The sequence below is a fragment of the Daphnia pulicaria genome, chromosome 5 (assembly GCF_021234035.1).
Source record: "Daphnia pulicaria isolate SC F1-1A chromosome 5, SC_F0-13Bv2, whole genome shotgun sequence".
In the NCBI taxonomy this organism is placed as follows: Eukaryota; Metazoa; Arthropoda; class Branchiopoda; order Diplostraca; family Daphniidae; genus Daphnia; species Daphnia pulicaria.
In genome coordinates, this window is record NC_060917.1 from 2,974,932 (window position 1) to 2,992,737 (window position 17,806).

General features: G+C 41.8%; 4 protein-coding genes across 10 annotated transcripts; 3 read left to right on the forward strand and 1 right to left on the reverse strand.

Annotated features, from left to right (window-relative positions):
• Positions 1–636: 636 nt before the first annotated feature.
• On the forward strand, positions 637–4,926 carry LOC124340989 (protein lozenge-like). The gene is made up of 5 exons (XM_046793854.1): positions 637–1,583; positions 1,699–3,047; positions 3,145–3,245; positions 3,384–3,589; positions 3,674–4,926. The coding sequence occupies exons 1-5, from the start codon at positions 1,512–1,514 to the stop codon at positions 3,734–3,736; spliced, it is 1,791 nt and encodes a 596-aa protein (XP_046649810.1). The 5' UTR covers positions 637–1,511; the 3' UTR covers positions 3,737–4,926.
• An 893-nt stretch (positions 4,927–5,819) lies between these two features.
• LOC124340928 (condensin complex subunit 2-like) lies at positions 5,820–8,970 on the reverse strand. 2 transcript variants are annotated; one of them, XM_046793758.1, is made up of 12 exons: positions 8,871–8,970; positions 8,575–8,793; positions 8,326–8,514; positions 8,152–8,244; positions 7,893–8,081; positions 7,666–7,824; positions 7,503–7,599; positions 6,996–7,439; positions 6,734–6,932; positions 6,390–6,663; positions 6,242–6,331; positions 5,820–6,173 (listed from the first exon to the last, which is right to left on the reverse strand). In XM_046793758.1, exons 2-12 carry the CDS (start codon positions 8,770–8,772, stop codon positions 5,952–5,954), a joined length of 2,154 nt encoding a protein of 717 aa, XP_046649714.1. In that variant the 5' UTR covers positions 8,773–8,793; positions 8,871–8,970; the 3' UTR covers positions 5,820–5,951. The 2 variants fall into 2 exon arrangements, with proteins under 2 accessions (XP_046649714.1, XP_046649713.1); XM_046793757.1 differs by having other exon boundaries at positions 8,575–8,813; positions 8,871–8,963.
• An 85-nt stretch (positions 8,971–9,055) lies between these two features.
• On the forward strand, positions 9,056–13,295 carry LOC124340926 (X-ray repair cross-complementing protein 5-like). Of its 6 annotated transcripts, none has more exons than XR_006918185.1 (12): positions 9,073–9,177; positions 9,244–9,386; positions 9,461–9,574; positions 9,647–10,087; positions 10,156–10,296; positions 10,362–10,524; positions 10,592–10,737; positions 10,812–10,949; positions 11,014–11,402; positions 11,472–12,009; positions 12,771–12,838; positions 13,214–13,295. XR_006918185.1 is itself a non-coding variant. In XM_046793755.1 (11 exons), exons 2-11 carry the CDS (start codon positions 9,309–9,311, stop codon positions 12,786–12,788), a joined length of 2,166 nt encoding a protein of 721 aa, XP_046649711.1. In that variant the 5' UTR covers positions 9,056–9,139; positions 9,214–9,308; the 3' UTR covers positions 12,789–13,193. The 6 variants fall into 6 exon arrangements, 3 of the variants coding, with proteins under 3 accessions (XP_046649711.1, XP_046649710.1, XP_046649709.1); XR_006918184.1 differs by lacking the exon at positions 13,214–13,295 and adding an exon at positions 12,987–13,193 and having other exon boundaries at positions 12,771–12,857; XR_006918183.1 differs by lacking the exon at positions 13,214–13,295 and adding an exon at positions 12,987–13,193.
• A 113-nt stretch (positions 13,296–13,408) lies between these two features.
• Positions 13,409–17,589, forward strand: LOC124340951 (angiotensin-converting enzyme-like). The gene is made up of 12 exons (XM_046793799.1): positions 13,409–13,609; positions 13,677–13,814; positions 14,807–14,965; positions 15,045–15,177; positions 15,239–15,382; positions 15,587–16,117; positions 16,205–16,255; positions 16,322–16,497; positions 16,564–16,730; positions 16,808–16,930; positions 17,001–17,161; positions 17,226–17,589. Exons 1-12 carry the CDS (start codon positions 13,523–13,525, stop codon positions 17,315–17,317), a joined length of 1,962 nt encoding a protein of 653 aa, XP_046649755.1. The 5' UTR covers positions 13,409–13,522; the 3' UTR covers positions 17,318–17,589.
• The last annotated feature ends 217 nt before the right edge of the window (positions 17,590–17,806 follow it).

Sequence of the window (17,806 nt, forward strand, 5' to 3'; positions counted from 1 at the left end):
TTGGCAGCGCTTCAAGGACAGGCCACCAACCAAACACGGAGAGAGTCAGAAGAGAGAAAGGCAGAGAGACGAGAGGAGGTTGGATAACGGAGCTGGAAATCAGCTGAGGCCAAGTTTTTAAAAGGGAATAGGAGAGAGAAAGAAGTAAATAAAAGAGAAGGAGAGAGAGAGAGAGAAAACTGGATGCGTGTGCACTGCGCAGCTCCGGAGTTGTTGTCGATAGTCTTTCTCCCCTATCGTCGACTTTGCATTGCGCCGGCGCCGTCTCGTCCGTCGATCTGAAAACGAAGCGGCCATTTCTTCCATCCCATTCCGCATGGATTGTATGTATATATATATACACACACACACACGCGCGCAGGATGCACAGATCGATGACGCCATCGTCGTATACATTGCAGACGCACATACCAACTCGCCAACCAATAATAATCATCAGGTCATCTCTTCCCTTTGCCAAGTCATGGGGCCAAATATTTTCCCAAAATGTTTCCCTCCTTTATTTTTCGCAGCTTGCATTTAAATCAAACATCTAGACGTTTTTTTATCAAAAGATGAGATAAAAAGAGAGAGAATCCCGAGGCCGAAAAAAGAGGAAATCTGGTTAATTTGATGACTTTGAGATGAAGGGATGGGGGGGGGGGGGGGCAGGATGTCACTCTGACGTAGTAGCAACAGCCAAAAGGAAGTGAGTTGGAGTGGTGGTGCTGCGCAGTAAGATATGAGCAGCAGCTGAGCTACAACGGAGAGGGGGCAGCCGCACGGTAATGGCTTCAACTGTGGGTGTAGTTTTGTGTGGTCCAAGTTCTTCTCTCAGGAGCCAAGAAGGAGTCGGTGTGTTGGTTGGTTGTTGGGGTTTAGTAGCTGGAGAAATCCGTCGTGTGTGTTTGTGTGTGTGTGTGACTGTGTATGTGACTGTGGGTGCCATCACATAATTTTGCTTTCATGTACAAGGGATGTCGTCGTGAATCTTGCGTAGGAGGAATATCATGCAAGGTGGACGTTTTTCTAGTGGCCGGTGGTGACCCGCCATTGGAAGAATAAAGAAACGACGGTGGTCCAAGAAGAAGAAGAATTTCCTCCGGGTCAAAAGGGACGTTGTTGCCACCATCATTTTTTCGTTCCATGACGTAAGAGGAAGAAACGGAATGTCGGTTCCTTCGTCTTCTCATTGGCGTTAATTTGAAGAAAAAAAGAATTTCGATTTTCTTCGTCTGTGTGTTGCACACACACACACTACAACTGGGCCCTCTTCAAGGACGTCATAGGCAAAACCCCCGCCCTTCTTTCGGCCCACACCTCCCCCCATTGCTACCCCCCCGTCCGCCACCACCCGAAAAGTGTGTCGTCGATCGATTCCGTTCTCGTGTGCGCGCTCCGCCGCCGCCGCCATCAGAGTATATAGCTCACACAGTTCTCTCTCTCTCTCTACTATCTTTTTCTCTCTCAATCCCGATGATTGTCTCTGTCGTGTGCGACCTCTGTAACAATATCGTCATACTTAACTGGCTATGCTGATCTGCGCCATGCCCTACCGACACGGTGTCGATACTGGGGCTGTGAGTGTCCTCTCTCTCATTACGGTAGGCCAAAACGGCCCCAATAACCCCACAACTTTTTGTCGATTGTCGACCGTTTAGATTGAAAATATTGGCCGTACACATTGATTGATTGATTTTATTTGTTTTATTAAAACAGGTTCCCGTTTCGATTCCGGTTAACCTGCCACCTCAGTTGAATTCGTTGTATTCAGCTGCTGCTGCGGCCGCGGCAGCAGCGGCCGTGGCGGCCCACGGACCCGGCAATCACGGTCCAATGCCTCCTCTTTGCACGAGCGCCAGTGGTGGGGGTAGTGGCAGTAACGGCGGCGGAGGAGGAGGAGGAGGCCCGCATCATCACATGTCTCAGAATCCCAATTGCCATCAGCAAGTCCATCATCAAGCCGCCCTTTACGGCTGCACTGGCGGCCACCAGCACCACCTGCCGGCCTCTACGCAACTCCACCAGCTGGCCTCGTGCTTGCCTCCTCCTCCGCCTCCTGCTCCGCACCAGCATCATCAACACCACCCGCACCATCACCCCTACACACCCATTTACCATCCGCACCACCACCATCACCATCCGCACCACCACCACCATCACCATCATCAGCTGGCCGGCCATCCTTTGGCCGGTCCCTCACAGGGCCATCAACCTTTGCAGGTTACCTCGCTTGGCGTAGGTATCGGCGTAGGCGTCGGTGTAGGTGTCGGCGTCGGAATGGTCCAGCCGGCCCACAACCAACCGCCCTTTGCTCACGTCCCTCCGCCAACCTTGCTCCAGCAGCGGACAGCCGAGTCCGACTATCGACGAGCTGCCGCCGCCGCCATCGCTGCTGCAGTCGGTCCATCCCCTTACTCTCACCCCGGATCCTATAGCACTATGCCTATCAATCCTGCAGCTTCCTCTTCATCTTCCTCGTCATCCACCTCCTCTTACGGCCACGTCCGCCAGCAGCAACAGCAACAACAACAACAGCAACTCTCCCTCCATCACCAACAATCCCTGTCGTCATTGGCCTCCAGCGGAGGAGGACGACTATCGCTCAACAACCAAGGAGGGTACACGATTACGAGCCATTCGAATCCAGCTGCCAATCAAAACCATCCAGGTCTCAATCAACTGCAAGGCCATCCGTTCTTCGTCCATGACGGAATCCTCCACTCTCACCATCACCACCACCACCATCAGCAGCAGCAGCAGCAGCAACAACAACAGCAGCAGCAGCAACAACGCTTACGAAGGAGCCGTCAAAATAACAACAATAATAACAACAACAATAACGGAATGATGGCCGCTGGCAGCAGCAATTCCGGCTCGGGTGCCGGTCCGTCTTCATTAGGAGCCTCGTCTTCAGCTTCCTCCAACGTATCCATCGCTGCAGCCGCCGCGGCTAATGCGGCTACAGTTGCATCCATGTCGGCAGCCGCTGCAGCTGCAGCTGCCAGAAGAGCCTGGCGTACCGGACCCGTCCCGCAACAGTACCCTGGATTCCTCCTTTCATTCTTGTAAGATTCCATCTCGTGGAAATTGTCTTTCCGTTTGTTTGTCCGAGAGACTTTGTACTAACTAATCGTGTTCGGCTTTGTCCTTGGGAAAATGTAGGGCAATGCTGTCTAATCCGCCGATGAGTTATGGGCCCGATTTGGGGGCAGCGTCCGCTGATCCTGTCGAGACGGAAAACTACGAAGCTCTTCTCAATCTGGGTAAGGATGCACAACATATGATACTGGCGTAGACTAGATAATCTTTTGGGTAAATTTCCGGTCTGTGTTTTTTTCTTGTTGTTGACTGGCTTCAAAATAATAAAAATAAAAATAATAATATTTGGATATTTTTTCCAGCCGAACGCTTGGGTGAAGCCAAACCTCGAGGATTGGCGCGTACGCAGATCGATCAACTGCCGTCGTATCGATTTTCTGGCGAGATCGAAGAAGGTGGCCAGAGCACTTGCGTCATTTGCATGTGCGAATTCGAAACTCGTCAGACGCTTCGCGTTCTCCCCTGTAGCCACGAATATCACGCCAAATGCATCGACAAATGGCTCAAGGTAAATTCCATCCGTCCAAGTCGACTTTATTGATCGACTCGAAGCTTTATAATTTAATGAAATGTTGTTTTATCCTTCCAACAGTCGAATCGTACCTGCCCCATTTGTCGTGGAGATGCATCGGAATTCTTTCACAGCCTGGAATAGAATGTAGCAGCACCATGTCTCAACACACAGGATGATTTTTGTTTTTTCTTCGTCTTTTTATCTGTCCTGGGCGCCATTGACCCTCCCTGGAAGAGCGGAGGGCTCCCACACACACACAATCTTCACCACCACCACCACACACTTTGGCTTTAGTGTCCTCCCCAAAACAAAGCAATCTTCCATAGCTTCCTTCTTTATTTTTTGATTATTATTATTTTTTTTTTCCGAAAATTGATATTTTTTCGTCTCTTGCAATCGCACTTGACCCTCCCCTACCCCACAAAAAAAAAAACAAAAAAAAAAAAAGAAAAACAAGAAAACAAACAAAAAACGATGTGTCGTGGCGTGTGTAACCCGTCGATCCTTTTTTAGGTTGGAGCTTTCAACCCTTATCTGGGAAAAAATGGAAAAAGAAAATCTTCTCTCATTCTGCCGGATGTTGTTTGTCCCCTCGTAGGCGAGCTTGTTGATCTCAATGTTTTCTTTGAAATGATTCTGCTGCTCCATCATCTCTTACCAAACGCCCCTGGAAAAAACCTCCCGCCATATTATTAATGAATAATGTCACTTTTTGAAAAAAGTAGAAAAGTCTTTAAAGAAGAGAAACCACCACTTTACTCCTCGTACGTAGGCATTCCGTCACTTACCCCCTCGAATCCATCTGGCTCCAGCACGCGCTATATATTTTCTTTCTTTATTTTCCATCCATCTCGTCACCTTCATCTTCTCCGTTTGTTTTTTCTTTCTTCTCAACGTTACGTGAGAATGACTGGTCGCTGTGATAGATATTTGCCATCTAGCGTCTGGGCTTGCAGTTTATTTGAGGGATTAGAACAGCCAGTTTGCTAAATTTTTTTTTGTTTTTCCTTCAATGATTGATGATTCGATTCATAAATCAAACACGCCACTCGCTGCATTTGTTTGGTGTGTTTTATGTTTCTTTAACTGTGACACAAAATAGTTTCTTTACCACCGATTCATCACGTTTTTTTGGGGGGCAGTTAACATTTGTTTTCTTCTTCAGTTCGAATTATTTTTGAATTCCCGCATACGCCACATGCGCTGATCCATGTTTCTATATAGACAAAATCGGGTACCGTACACATCATATTGGTTCGCTTGTTATACATATACCTCCCCCCCCCCCTCAATATCCCTCTTTAGACGCCATTCTCCTCCCCCCCCCCCCCACCAAAAAAAAAGTTAAGTGCAAAATGTTGTCTATAATATTATTATTATTATACAAAATTACAAAAAACCCTACCTACCACTGGCCTCATAAAATTTACGCGTTTCTTTCGTTTCGATGGATCCTCACCCGCTCGGAGATGATGTAATGATTTCAAATTTTGCTGTGGTGTCTCATCCATCCTCTTCTCTTTTCCTTTTCTCCAAATAATCTTGTGTGTGTCGTAACTGTTTGTTCCTCGACTATTCAGCTAAAAAAAAAAAAAATAATCTTCTGGGCACATCAGGAGAAGGACCGTGAAGTTGTATATCTTTTTGAAAAAAACACACACAGACAACTGCTCTCTCTCTCTTTCCATCTTTTTTCCTTTCTTCAATCTTACGTCTATTAAACAAAAAGAATTGTAAATCTTTTTTCTCATTCTTCTTCTTTTACGCCACATTGTTTTCGTTTTGTGTGTCCGAAAATTGACCGTTTTTTCATCCTTCAATCCCAAAATCTTTGTTTGTTCGTCGGTTTTTTCGTCTACTGTTTCGCTGCTCTCTCCCCGAAAGAAAAACAATCCGGGAGAAATTTAAATATTGGAATATGTTTGTTTGTTTGATTGTTTGTTTCTTTTTTTTTTTTAAGTAATTCTTATTATTCAAGTACTGTTTCAATTACAAAAAAGTAAGTATACAGCGTGCGTGTTGTAGTGATGTCCAAAAAACAACAGTGTGTTGCCTTGGTGGAACCCTAACTATAATGGGTTGCAGTTTTCTAAGTTTGTCCGATTGTTCCATGTTCGTCTCATCTTAACCCAATACATGCCTCGTTGATCAAACCGCAAGGAAATTTTGTCGTTTTTTTCAGTTCAAATAAATGTACCATTATTTCATTTGCTAGAGATAATTAAAAAAAAACAAACTTGTAATGCACAGGCCAATAATATTTGTGGGGAAGATACAAAAAAAAGTGGGTCTTTTGTTGTTCTAAAGTGTACACGAGTAAAAGGGTAATAGGGTCATGAATCCACAATTTTTATTATTAATTGGGATGAACGATGGCGAAATCGTCCAAATTCCCATACTCTTGCGCAAGATGAAGAGTGTTCTCGTTAGCCAAATGGAGCAGAGCTGCAAAAGCCAAAGCTACACTCAAGTTTTCGGCCATTTTCTGTGGAAGTAAATTAGGGATTTGGTTGTACATCTGACAGAATCCTTTCGGGTTCCCTGCAGTAGGCTTCTGAGCATTATCAGTTTCGTTGGGCTACAAATACGAAGATAATGTGAATTCGTTCATTAACAATTTGTAACAAATGGCGAGGTGACTAATACCTGATTCAGCATGTTCCACATAGTCGATTTCAATCGCCTCATATCCATCTTCTTGGCTACTTTGGCATAATTAATTTGAATTTTGGCCACCTATCACAAAATGAAGAATTTAAGTTTAGGAAATGGTTGGATAGGAGAATTTTCGTACCATGTTCGGAGCAGCGATAAGATTATCTCCAGAGAATTGGCCAAACGTTTTGGTACCATCACTTTGGCTTGCAAAATCGGCTGTTTGATCATTAAATGTCATAGGATCGTCGTGATGATCATCGTTGTCTGATGAGTCAGCGTTGACCTCAGGGCAGAAGTTATCGGCATCTCTTCGATTCGAGTAATCGTAAGGCGATAGGATTCCCTCCAGGTCCTGCGAAGGTCCAGTTTTCGTGCTTGATCTCACTGACAGCATGGGCCGCGTAAACGATCTGAATAGTAGATTTACAAAAACATTTTAAAACGCAAAGTAATTGGTTTTACTGATCACTATCAACTCACTGAGAGAATTCCTTCAAACCGTAGTGCAAGTCTTCTGGAAGAGTAATCTTCTCCGGTAGCCACTGGAGCAAAGTGGCATTTGTTAACTTGGATGTACTCTTTGCAGGTTTGAAATCGTTTCCAAAATCAGGAATATCTTCAAAACTCATGACGAATGCATCCTTCCGCCGCTTTTTCTTTACTTCTCGATTCGGATCAACTACAATGTTGAATTTATTATAATTAAATCACTGAGCTGTAAGAAATTAACCAAGTGTTAAACCTCTCTGTCCTAGTTTGTTAAGTCGCCAGTGGAGTGGACCCGCCCAGGCTGAGCGAACAGCGACACTGAAATAGGAATAGTCTTGCCTGTTGAGTTGATCTTTAAGCTCAACGATCCCCAAATTTTTCCCGTTGCCGGCAAGGATGGGCACTGGATTCATTCGTCTGTCACCATTCCGGTGACGATCGATGCCTTCCTCTTCGTCAATGTCTTCCATTCCCAGATGGGTTTCGTTTTCAGAATCATTGCCACCATACGTTTCGGGAACGGCATCCATATCGAAAGCGTGATCTTCGTTAGAAGTAGGTAACAAAGGCACTTGGTATTCTTCATGTTTCCTCTTGGTGGGGCTTTGAAGAAGACCCATGAGATCGTCATTCGTGGGATCCCACGTAGTAAAACTGAATCCTTTCAGAGTAGGGCAAATCTCAGCTGAATCTAAACCTGCAGAAAGAATTTCAACTGTAAGACTTGCAAATAAATTTAATATCAATAAAAATTTCTTGCCTTGAACAACAGGGCACGAAGTCTGAGTTTGTTCTAAACGGTGAGACACGGCATTACACAACGAATCAGAGTCCATAATAAGTTGGCAACCATCGTCCTACAAAAAGAAAAAATACAAGTTTACTATGAAATTCTTTTTCAACATGAACTGAACTTTTGTTACCTTCAACATCAAAGAAGTTAGAAAGTTTACTCCTCCGTTACGACCTTCATCAAATCTAGCTGAGTTCTTTTTGAACAATGGGTCGACGTCATATTCGAGATCAAATTTCGACATGTTAATATGATCGACATTTGTTTCAATGGTTTTCTTGTTCTTTTTCTGTAAAAAACGAGATTTTTTCAAGTCAGGTTGTATTCCAACATAAACATATGCCACTTAAATTATACCTTTGCCTTTTTCTTGACTTTATTAGCCTCATCCTGTTCTCCTTCAGCTTGTCCATTTCCTTCTTGCTCTTGCTGGCCTTCATCTCCAGTTCTCCCTAAGCCTCCAGCCATTTTAATAGTGTCTATATGAACACAGTCAACTCTGTAGGCATAGATCTTGGCACTGGCATCTAATGTACAGCTGGCAGCCTAGACCACAATTTCAATACTTAATTCTACATTGATTTAAACAAATCTACAATACTAGATTAATCCTCACCTGAAAGTTATTCATCTCTGGATCCTTTTTCCTTAACATTTCAGACATGCAGTCTATAAGTTGCAAGTTGAAGGCATTTTTCATGTTGATTTTCTTTCAAAAAAGGTAAAGTATTAATTGTTGTTGTTGTGAGAAAATTGATTGTGTCCAACAATAATATGCTAGTAGACCTACATTTTCTGCAGAAAGTTTAATGCAGTTGGAATAGTGTTCAACCAAAGCTGCATTGGTCATTCCAGTGGCTGGACCCATAGACTTCCTACGATCAGCAGGAGTAGACGGGGAGGCCAAGCTTTGCTGTTGCATTTCAGCAGCTCTCTGCTTCTGTCTCTCTCGTAACTCTTGCTCATCATTATTCTGAATCTAGGTAAATTTTGAAGATAAGTGTTCATCATTTCAGAAAAGAGAGAATAAATAACAAACCTGGACAGACTTTGATGGGTCCAATGGTACACCTGTTTCTGCATGTGGTGTTTCAAGCAGAAGAGCTGGGGAGACATTGCTGAATCCTATGGATTTTCGGACTTTCGGACTGCTGAAAAGTGATATACTTCTTCGCGAATTAGTTACCGGTTTTGGTGGAAACCTTTCCATAGTTGGCGTCATGCTAACAGCCATCATGACAGCCAGCACTAAAATGTTCTATTATAACCTGTATTAAACTAATAACAGATCGAAAATATGAAAAATAGTTTGCACTCTCCGTTTTCAACACTTACGATGTTCTGAACAACACTAGTGACATGTAAACAAACACGCCTATAAACTGAAATGTCTTTATGTGACCGTTTCGAAAACCAAGCGGGAAATCAAAGATGGAGTTGTTGCAATAACGAACAGCCGTTTGAAAATGAAGATGCGTTCATAGATGGCGTCGTGTCGTGTGCAGACGATGTTCCGAATGACGAATTTTCAACATTCAAATCTCGACGAATTTTTTCCACGTATCCACGATACACGACTAAAAGTTTTCTTAACTTTCAACAAGGTTAGAACATATACAGTCCATCAATAAATTAAGCCAAGGTGTGCTAACAACTGATGTGGTATATTGAATCAAAGGCATGAATTTTTAATGTACTCTTAATATAGAGGAAAAAAAACTCATGTGTTTGTGGATTGCCAATGCCAATGTTCAACTTCAACATTACTAGACCATGTCATATTCGAGGAATTCTAATTGGAGCCAACCTGGTACGAGTCACCGACCTAATTCCAAAGCTGTAAAACCAAAAGTAATTTTTCTTTCAAGTTATCTTGTTCACAATCTTGGCTTTACATGGAAACTAACTACATTACTTTTTTTTAGAATGGCTATGTTTTGATTGCTGACATTGGTTCTCCTACTTCAAAGATATTACATTGTGACAGAACATATGCTCAACAGATTAAAGAATGCCTTATTGCGTTCATCCAACAGAAAGTATAATAAATTTAGTAGATCCTATTCTAATTTGAATAAATGCAACCACTTTATAATTCTTTTTTCCCCCAGATATTCATAAATAATGCAATTGATGATGTAGCTGTTATATTGAGTGGATCAGATAAGACACAAAATAGCCTTGATTATAAGAACATTCAAGTTCTGAAGAACATGGAGAAAGTCAGTTGGGAGACAGCAAAACTTGTGAATGAAACTGTACAAACAAAAAATTGTGAAGGAGATTGGATGGATGCCTTGGGTGTTGCACTAGACCTGATCCACAGGAAAGTGAAAGCTGGGAATGTCTACAGTTCCATTCAAATAATATTTTTTACTGCATTTGAGTCACCCTTCAAAACTTCTGAGAGAACCCAGAAAGCCTATATATCTGCCCTTTTGGCTGAACATACCAGCCTGTTTATTGTAGGATCAAACATAAATCAAGAAATGCTAGAGAATGAAGAAAAGATGAGTAAAGGAGAACTAACTGCCTGTCAACTTATTCAAGAGGTTTGCTCTTTGTTAAGATGACATTAATTGCATTATTTTGCAAAAAAATTACAGTTTATATTTCATAGGCTAATGGAGGAATTTATAGCTTTGGAGATTTTTCTGCTGATGTGGTTAACGTAACGGAGCAACCAAAAATTGGTTCACCGTTTAATGTAACTTTAGATATTGGATCTAAAATCCAAATTCCAATTTCTGCTTACATAAAAGTAAATATATATTTGGTACAAAGCAAAAAAGTAATGACTGTCACTTACGCCAATGACTTTTTTAGACGAAAAAGAGCGATAGCCTTAAATGGAGTGAAGAAATAAGCACTGGTGAAGCCCTTGTTGATAAAGAAAGAACCTATCAGAAGGAACAATCGAACGCAATTATAGACAAACAAGATGTCTTGACTGCTTTCAAATATGGTAGCAGAATCATCCCAATAACAGGTATATTTCGATTATAATAATAGCTACATGTCGTTAATTTGGCTAAGTTCTCAAACATTTTCCAAAGTTGAGGACGAGAAACGGTGGAGTTACAAGTCTGGAAACAAATGCTTGTCCGTCTTAGCTTTTGTAGATCCCATTCCTCCTCAGTTTGGTTCAGGGACCGGAACAAGATTTATTTTTTCACACCGGAAATCGGGCGTTGTTGATCGCGTAATATCAGCTTCAGTGTAATTTGTTTAATTCTATCGTGAAAACTAAATCTTTTTTTTATTAATGTTAATTAGAATTCACAAATTGCCTTATCAGCCCTTATTAACGCAATGGCAGAGACGGGTAAAGTTGCACTTGTTCGATATGTTTATGCGAACAACTGCCGCATGGCCCTTGGAGTTCTTTCGCCGCGAATCAAATTCAAATATGAGGTTTACCATATAAATGCTAAATGAAGGAGGTTAAGAAACAGAATTAAATTAATTTTCTTTACAGTGTTTAGTTTTTCACGAACTACCTTTCGCCGATGACTGGCGTCAGTATGAGTTCCCACCCATCATCACTCCAAAAAGTCAACCTAGTCATGAACAAATGGAGGCAATCGATCAGTTGATCGACAAACTAGATTTGACGGACGCTGAAGCATTTGATTCAACGAAAATGTCTGATCCCTATGAAGAGTATGTTCGCCACGTAATTGGCTTTAAAGTTCTGAATCCTGAAGATCCGTTACCCGAAATTCCGCCGCACATAAAAATGAACCTCCAGCCATCCCCATCATTAATGGAAGGAGCGAAAGATGTTTTAGAACGCATTCAGCAATTGTTTCCACTACAAATAACTGGGAAGCTTAAAGTCAACGATTTTGAAGCTTCTAAACGAGAGTAATTCTTATTTTCAAAACCAACAGACGTATTTGCTTGAGATAAATTTAATTATTTGTCTTGTTACAGAGCCATCCCGGCGACTGCCGAAGAAATGGAAAGGGAGATTCAGAATAAAAAATCTCGGTTGGATGTAGGCGGTGATGTCGATCTAGGGTTCATTTTAGGAATGAACAGTGTTGATAAGGTTGGAACAACAAACCCAGTCAAAGATTTCTCGCTTCTTCTTCAAAGTGGCAAGAAATCAGTTGAAGAAATCTATGATGAAATGTCAAAAGTTATACTTGAGTTACTTGAAGACAGTGGAGGCACTAATGTTCCTCTAATGGTAAAAGCCAAGAATTGCATTGAAGCTTATCGGGAACATTCCGTGGCAGAGGGCCGTGTGGCTTATTTTAACCGCTGGATGAAGCAGTTTAAAGAACAAGTCATCAGCAATTACTTCACTGACTTTTGGCAAAAATATTTGACTGAATCACTGGGTTTGATCACGAAAGACGAATGTCCTTTATCTGACGTTGACAAACATCAAGCTGAGACATTCCTTCGATTACCTAAACAGCAACAAGTGAACGAAATCGATTCCGTGGATGAAGATGAAGAACTGGTAAGTGTAATTTTTCTTCTTTTGTTTGCTTTCCTTGTGTTATTACCGTGCGATTGTCCTGAACTTGAAAAATCAAGTCGCAAACTTGCAACACATGTTTTGCACCAACTCGCTTACCGAGCGTAACCACTTTGTCCTATAACGTAACACTAAGTCAAGTCATCTGCTGCTCGAGACATAATATTTGCCCTACATACCAGGCTTATTTGCGCCTTATTGTTCTTTCAACATTGCGGAGATTTCAGGGAGGCTTGTTAAGAATTATTGTTGGAATACTCTTTTTAATATTTTTTTTATCCTTTTATGTTTTCCATATTTTTCGTTTGCTATTCTTGTCCTATCTTTAAAAAAAGTGCAGACGATTGGAGAATAGGGGGGAATGTCCATAACACCAGTTTTTCTCATCGCTAAAGGAAGGTGAACAACCTTAATATTTTCGTTTCTTTTGAAAATGAATCAAAATCTCAGCTGATGGGAATGTCTGTGGTTGCCACTTGAATTTTTCCAGTTGAGTTTCTTCTAGTTTATACGAGTGCTTAGCTGAGACTATGCTGGGATTTCGATTTAACAAATAATGGAAAAGGAAATGACGTTGTGCATCATTGGAATCGGAAAATTTTTATACTCCCGACTGTTTTAACGCTTTACAAGCACATGTTATTGTTGGATTAAACAACTATTATGTGTGTACTCAGCCCCGATAAAAAGCCCTCCGTGAATGTTTTAAAATGTAACTAATTAAAATGTTTGTCTCTTTTCAGCTCAATTTGATTGACTGAGACAAGTCCAGGTGGTCAGCAGTTGAGAGACGGGAGCATTGAACGAGAAGGTAACCAATTCTTTAAAAAGTACATATTTCTTACCCTGGAATAGTTTTTTCATCTAAGATTATCTTTTTTTTTCCCTGTAAATCTACGTTTTATTTCCGGGCTTCTTTGGTAACCCGCGTTCCGCACGACTTGGTCTGTTGCGAACAGGACGTTGCATCATCGGCTATTAGTACATTATACGATTCAATTGCTTAAATTCACGGTGTGATAGCGACATAGCGTTGATTGAAAAGTTCAGTCATCCGAATCAATCTAAATTTTTTCCATCATATGAGAAAAAGTACCCAAAAATCCCGTTCTTTTCCTTGAAATGTGATAACAATGGACACTGAATAGATTCTTAAGTTGATCAAGCTTCGTGTATATGTTTCAAGTCGGTGAATGTGTGTCGCAAAAGATGGGTGAAAATGAATTGGATGGTCTGGATGAGTTGTAATAACCGTCATGCAGCATAGCAGCAGCACAGCAGCCGTGCTGTTGCTACTTCTGCTGTTGAAAGGGACGGCTATTGCGGCCATCGCTGGCCGAGCGAATAACCCATAGCTAACGGGCCGCATAGCACTGGATGGTTGTTGGCAGCTGGTCTGCAGCCGTTTCTCTCGAGCACTTTAGGTGAGGAGCTGAGTTAGCCTGTTCGTTTCAACAGTCATTCTTCTGGTTCCACGAAAGAAGCACCTTCCATCATGAGACGGTTCTTATTGCTGGCGATGGCGCTATGTTACGCCTCTGCACGCAACATCACTTCAACCCCCAACACCAGATACATTCAGGCAAGTTTTTTTCTTTGATTTCAATTTTTGAAGTAGTAGTTTCTTATTTTGATTTTTATAAGTGCAGGGAAATAACACCGATGAAAAAGAGGCTCTTAATTTCTTATTGGCATACGATCGCGAAGCAAGTGCCATGTGTAACAATGTTATGAACACCCAATGGGATTTCAATACCAACATCACCGAGTCTAGCAAACAGCGAATGGTGAGTACAACATTTAATATGTGATCTAAAAAAGTACTGGCAGCTGACGTACTAATTAATGACATGGCGAATTTTGAGAAAAAGATTAGTGTCCCAAGTAAAATTTACAATCTTTTGGTTGGAATAGTCAGTTTAGTAGGCTCTAGCTTCTCAAGACTACTAGCGAGTACATGGTCATTGTAGTGTGTGAATTTACAGTTTGGAACTTTCGAGGACTATCTGGCGGGTACAACGTACGTAATAATCTGTAAGGCCACAGCAGATGGTCAACTGAGAGTTCTGTCTTACGGTTTTTTTTTCTTTTGTTCTTATAGCTCGAGGATGTTCTAAAAGAGAGAAAAAACATGTATAAATAAATAAAAACGTTGTATGAGGAAGTTACTCTTACCGCTGCGAGGGACTTACTTCCTGATTGGTTTTTTTAATCGTACCTAATCCCAGTCACACGTTTCCGCGGCATTCTTTGTTTTAAAGCAACTTACTCATAGTGTAAAATCACTGAAGCTAATCCGCCTCTGTGTGGTAAGACTCACTTCAAAACGTGTTTAGCGTGCCATATTAGCAATTTGCCGCGTTCACTGCCGTGTAAAATCGCTCGATCTACAGCCAATAGCGTAACTCATTACCAGTTTCGCATCACTGTAAGAAAACCACACTGGCCGAGGATGTCGTATTTATTTCTGGGAGGACGTTGATTTAAACATAACAGTTCAACGAGCTATGGCGACCTGAGATCTAGACTGAGAAACGAAACGGTAGCTTCTGTCTTTATTTTCCGACAACAGCTGTCTGTATTTACCTTAACACTCCTCTTCATTTTCGCCGTGCAATCTAGCAGTTCTTTTTTCAGCATCAAGAATGAGGGTCGTTGACCCTTGTTGTTGAGTAGAGCTATCCCATCTTCTCTTGTTACAGTTTTCGGCTTTTTTGGATTAATCCAAATCGATCTAACGGAGAAACTGACGTTATCGATTTAAAATGTAACCTTTTAGTTGGAAACGCAACTGGAATACGCCAAATTTCAAAAGGACGTCTGGGCAACCGCTACGACTTTCAAATGGAAGACGTTCCGCGATCCGAGTATCCGTCGCCAATTCAAGGTGCTTTCTGTTCTCGGTAGAGCAGCTCTTCCAGAAGAAAAACTCAAAGAGGTAGTAGGCAATAATTCATGATGTCCCGTTTCCTTTCCTTGTCACTCATTGTGATCAATGGCTGCATGTCCTTTTTCAGATTCAACAGCTTCTGGCAGATATGCGAGACATTTATAGTCGCAATCGAGTTTGTCCTTACGTTAAGCAGCCTAAGAACGCGTCACTACCGATCCGAATGGAGTCAGTTAAGTGCAACCTTGCACTCGATCCTGGTACTTGCGATTCCTTCATTGAGTGAATTCATAAAATATTTATTGGTCATGTTGCTTGCAGATTTGACCCGCATCATGGCCAAATCCAAAGATGACAATGAATTAACCTACATGTGGCAACAATGGCACGAGGAAACTGGACGGCCCCTTCGATCCAAATTCATGCGCTACGTTGAGTTATCTAACGAGGCTGCTCGTTTAAACGGTAAGTTAAGCAATATCAGTTGTCTCTAATTATCCCGCAGTGAAGCCTATTTATGGTAACCTAACATCTGCTTCATCACAAACCTCAAAAATCCCGCTTGTGTGTCCTACATACATACCACACGATCTTTTAAAATTGCAAATCATGTTCTGGGAAGTAGTCTGTTATTGATGACAACTTAATGATCAATATATAACTTTTTAGGTTTCAAGGATACTGGAGATCAATGGAGGGCCTCATACGATATCGAAGATTTCAATTCAGAGCTCGACGAACTCTGGATGGGGTTGAGGCCACTATACCAGCAGCTACACGCCTACGTCCGCCGAAGGTTGCATCATCAACATGGGAAGATTGTACCTCTAGATGGACCGATCCCTGCTCATTTGTTGGGCAACATGTGGGCTCAGTCATGGAGTAATTTATACGATACAACGGTCCCTTTCCCCAACAAAAATAGCATGGACGTTACCCTGAGTCTCAAGCGCCAAGGCTATGATCCGGTGCGGATGTTCCAACTCGCTGATCAGTTCTTCGTCTCGCTGGGTATGAAGTCTGTCCCTGATTCGTTCTGGACTGCATCGATGCTAGAAAAACCGCTAGATCGCGAAGTGGTATGTCATGCCTCGGCTTGGGATTTTTGCAACGGACGCGACTTCCGCATCAAGCAGTGCACAGAAGTCACCATGGAGGATTTGACTACTGCCCACCACGAACTAGGACATATTCAGTACTGTGAGTATTAGTGAAATAAACATAACGTTCAAGATCATGCAGGTAGTATATTGCCCCGTGTATTTATTCTACCCCCATTACTTTCAGACATGCAATATGTGAATCAACCGTTAGCCTTCAGGGAAGGTGCTAACCCAGGTAAGTGTTAACTAACGATCACGAAATGTGGTAGAGTTTACAACTGTTATTTCGTATTACTTCTAGGTTTTCACGAAGCAATTGGAGATGTCGTCGCGTTGTCCGTCTCGACACCCAAGCACATGCAAAAGATTGGATTATTGGATAAAGCAGCCGACGATCCCGAAGTCGATATCAATTATCTTTATTCTATGGCTCTGGATAAGATTGCTTTCCTACCTTTTGGATTTTTGCTTGATCAGGTTTAATAATAGGATTAGTTCGATTGAAGTGCGTGCAATTTGAAACCCGTTTTATTGATTTCGTAGTGGCGCTGGAAGGTGTTTAGCGGTGAAATTCCATTCGATCAAATGAATAAGGCGTGGTGGGATCTCCGGCTTCGCTATCAAGGCGTGGCACCTCCTGTGAATCGTAGTGAACATGATTTTGATGCGGGTGCCAAGTATCATGTTCCAGCCAACACACCTTATATCAGGTTTGTTCGTTTCTACCGAAAATTTAATTTTAGATACTGTAAATTAGTTTCTAATGTATAACTGACCTCTTCCGCAGATATTTCGTCAGTTTTGTGCTCCAATTCCAACTGCACAAGGTGTTATGCGAAGCTTCCGGTCACGTGGGACCGTTGCATAAATGTGATATTTATCAGTCACGAGAAGCCGGAAAACTATTGGCGTAATGCATATCATATTTGTATCGCATGACTGAATAGATTGCCAGTAACAATATTTTTCAATTATTATAGAGAGCTGTTGAAGTTGGGCTCATCTAAACCGTGGCCTGATGCCATCCGCATTCTCACTCGCGGTCGAACGAGCCGGATGGATCCAGGAGCCATCATGGAATACTTTCAACCGTTAATGGAATGGCTCCAGAAACAGAATACTGAAGAAAAAGCCGGGTGGAGTAAGTTATTGCAATTATTGACTCCTAGGCCACTTTTTAACATTTTTCTTTCGTTATCTTTCAGGAGGAATGAATAGCGGAATCACAATCAAAACCACTTGGGTCGCCGTTGTGCTCTCGTTCGTCATAACTTTGGTATTTTCAAGATTGTGGTAGTGGTTTGGTTTCCTTTTGTGGGCCTTTTCAACGGTTGTGGACTTTAAATTTTCTCGCTAACCCAGAATTCTTCATCCACATTCAAGCTATTTTTGTTTTAATATTATGCGGTTCTTTTCACGAACTGTCCCTGTACAGAAACCATTTAAATTATCATTTCTGGAAAAATTAATTTTATTCAAAATTCCTCACGTTGAAGTACCCCTGATTATTGTCTTGTACCATTGTCCAAAGTGCGAGTTTTATTTAATACATCACATAATTGGCTCGTCTATTTTTACGTGATTTCTTTTTAGAGAACGGGCTTCATTTCTCCTTTGCTTTCTTTCTTATTAGACTTTAGTGTAATTTTTAAGCGTTAGGTGGCGTTTGTTCTCGTAAAGCACTGTAGGCCTCAAGCAAGGAAAACAAAAGAGTACCACACACACTTGTATTTGTTTTCCTTCGCAGTTCCCAAGCCTTTTTTTGTCATGTCTACCGTTTTCACAA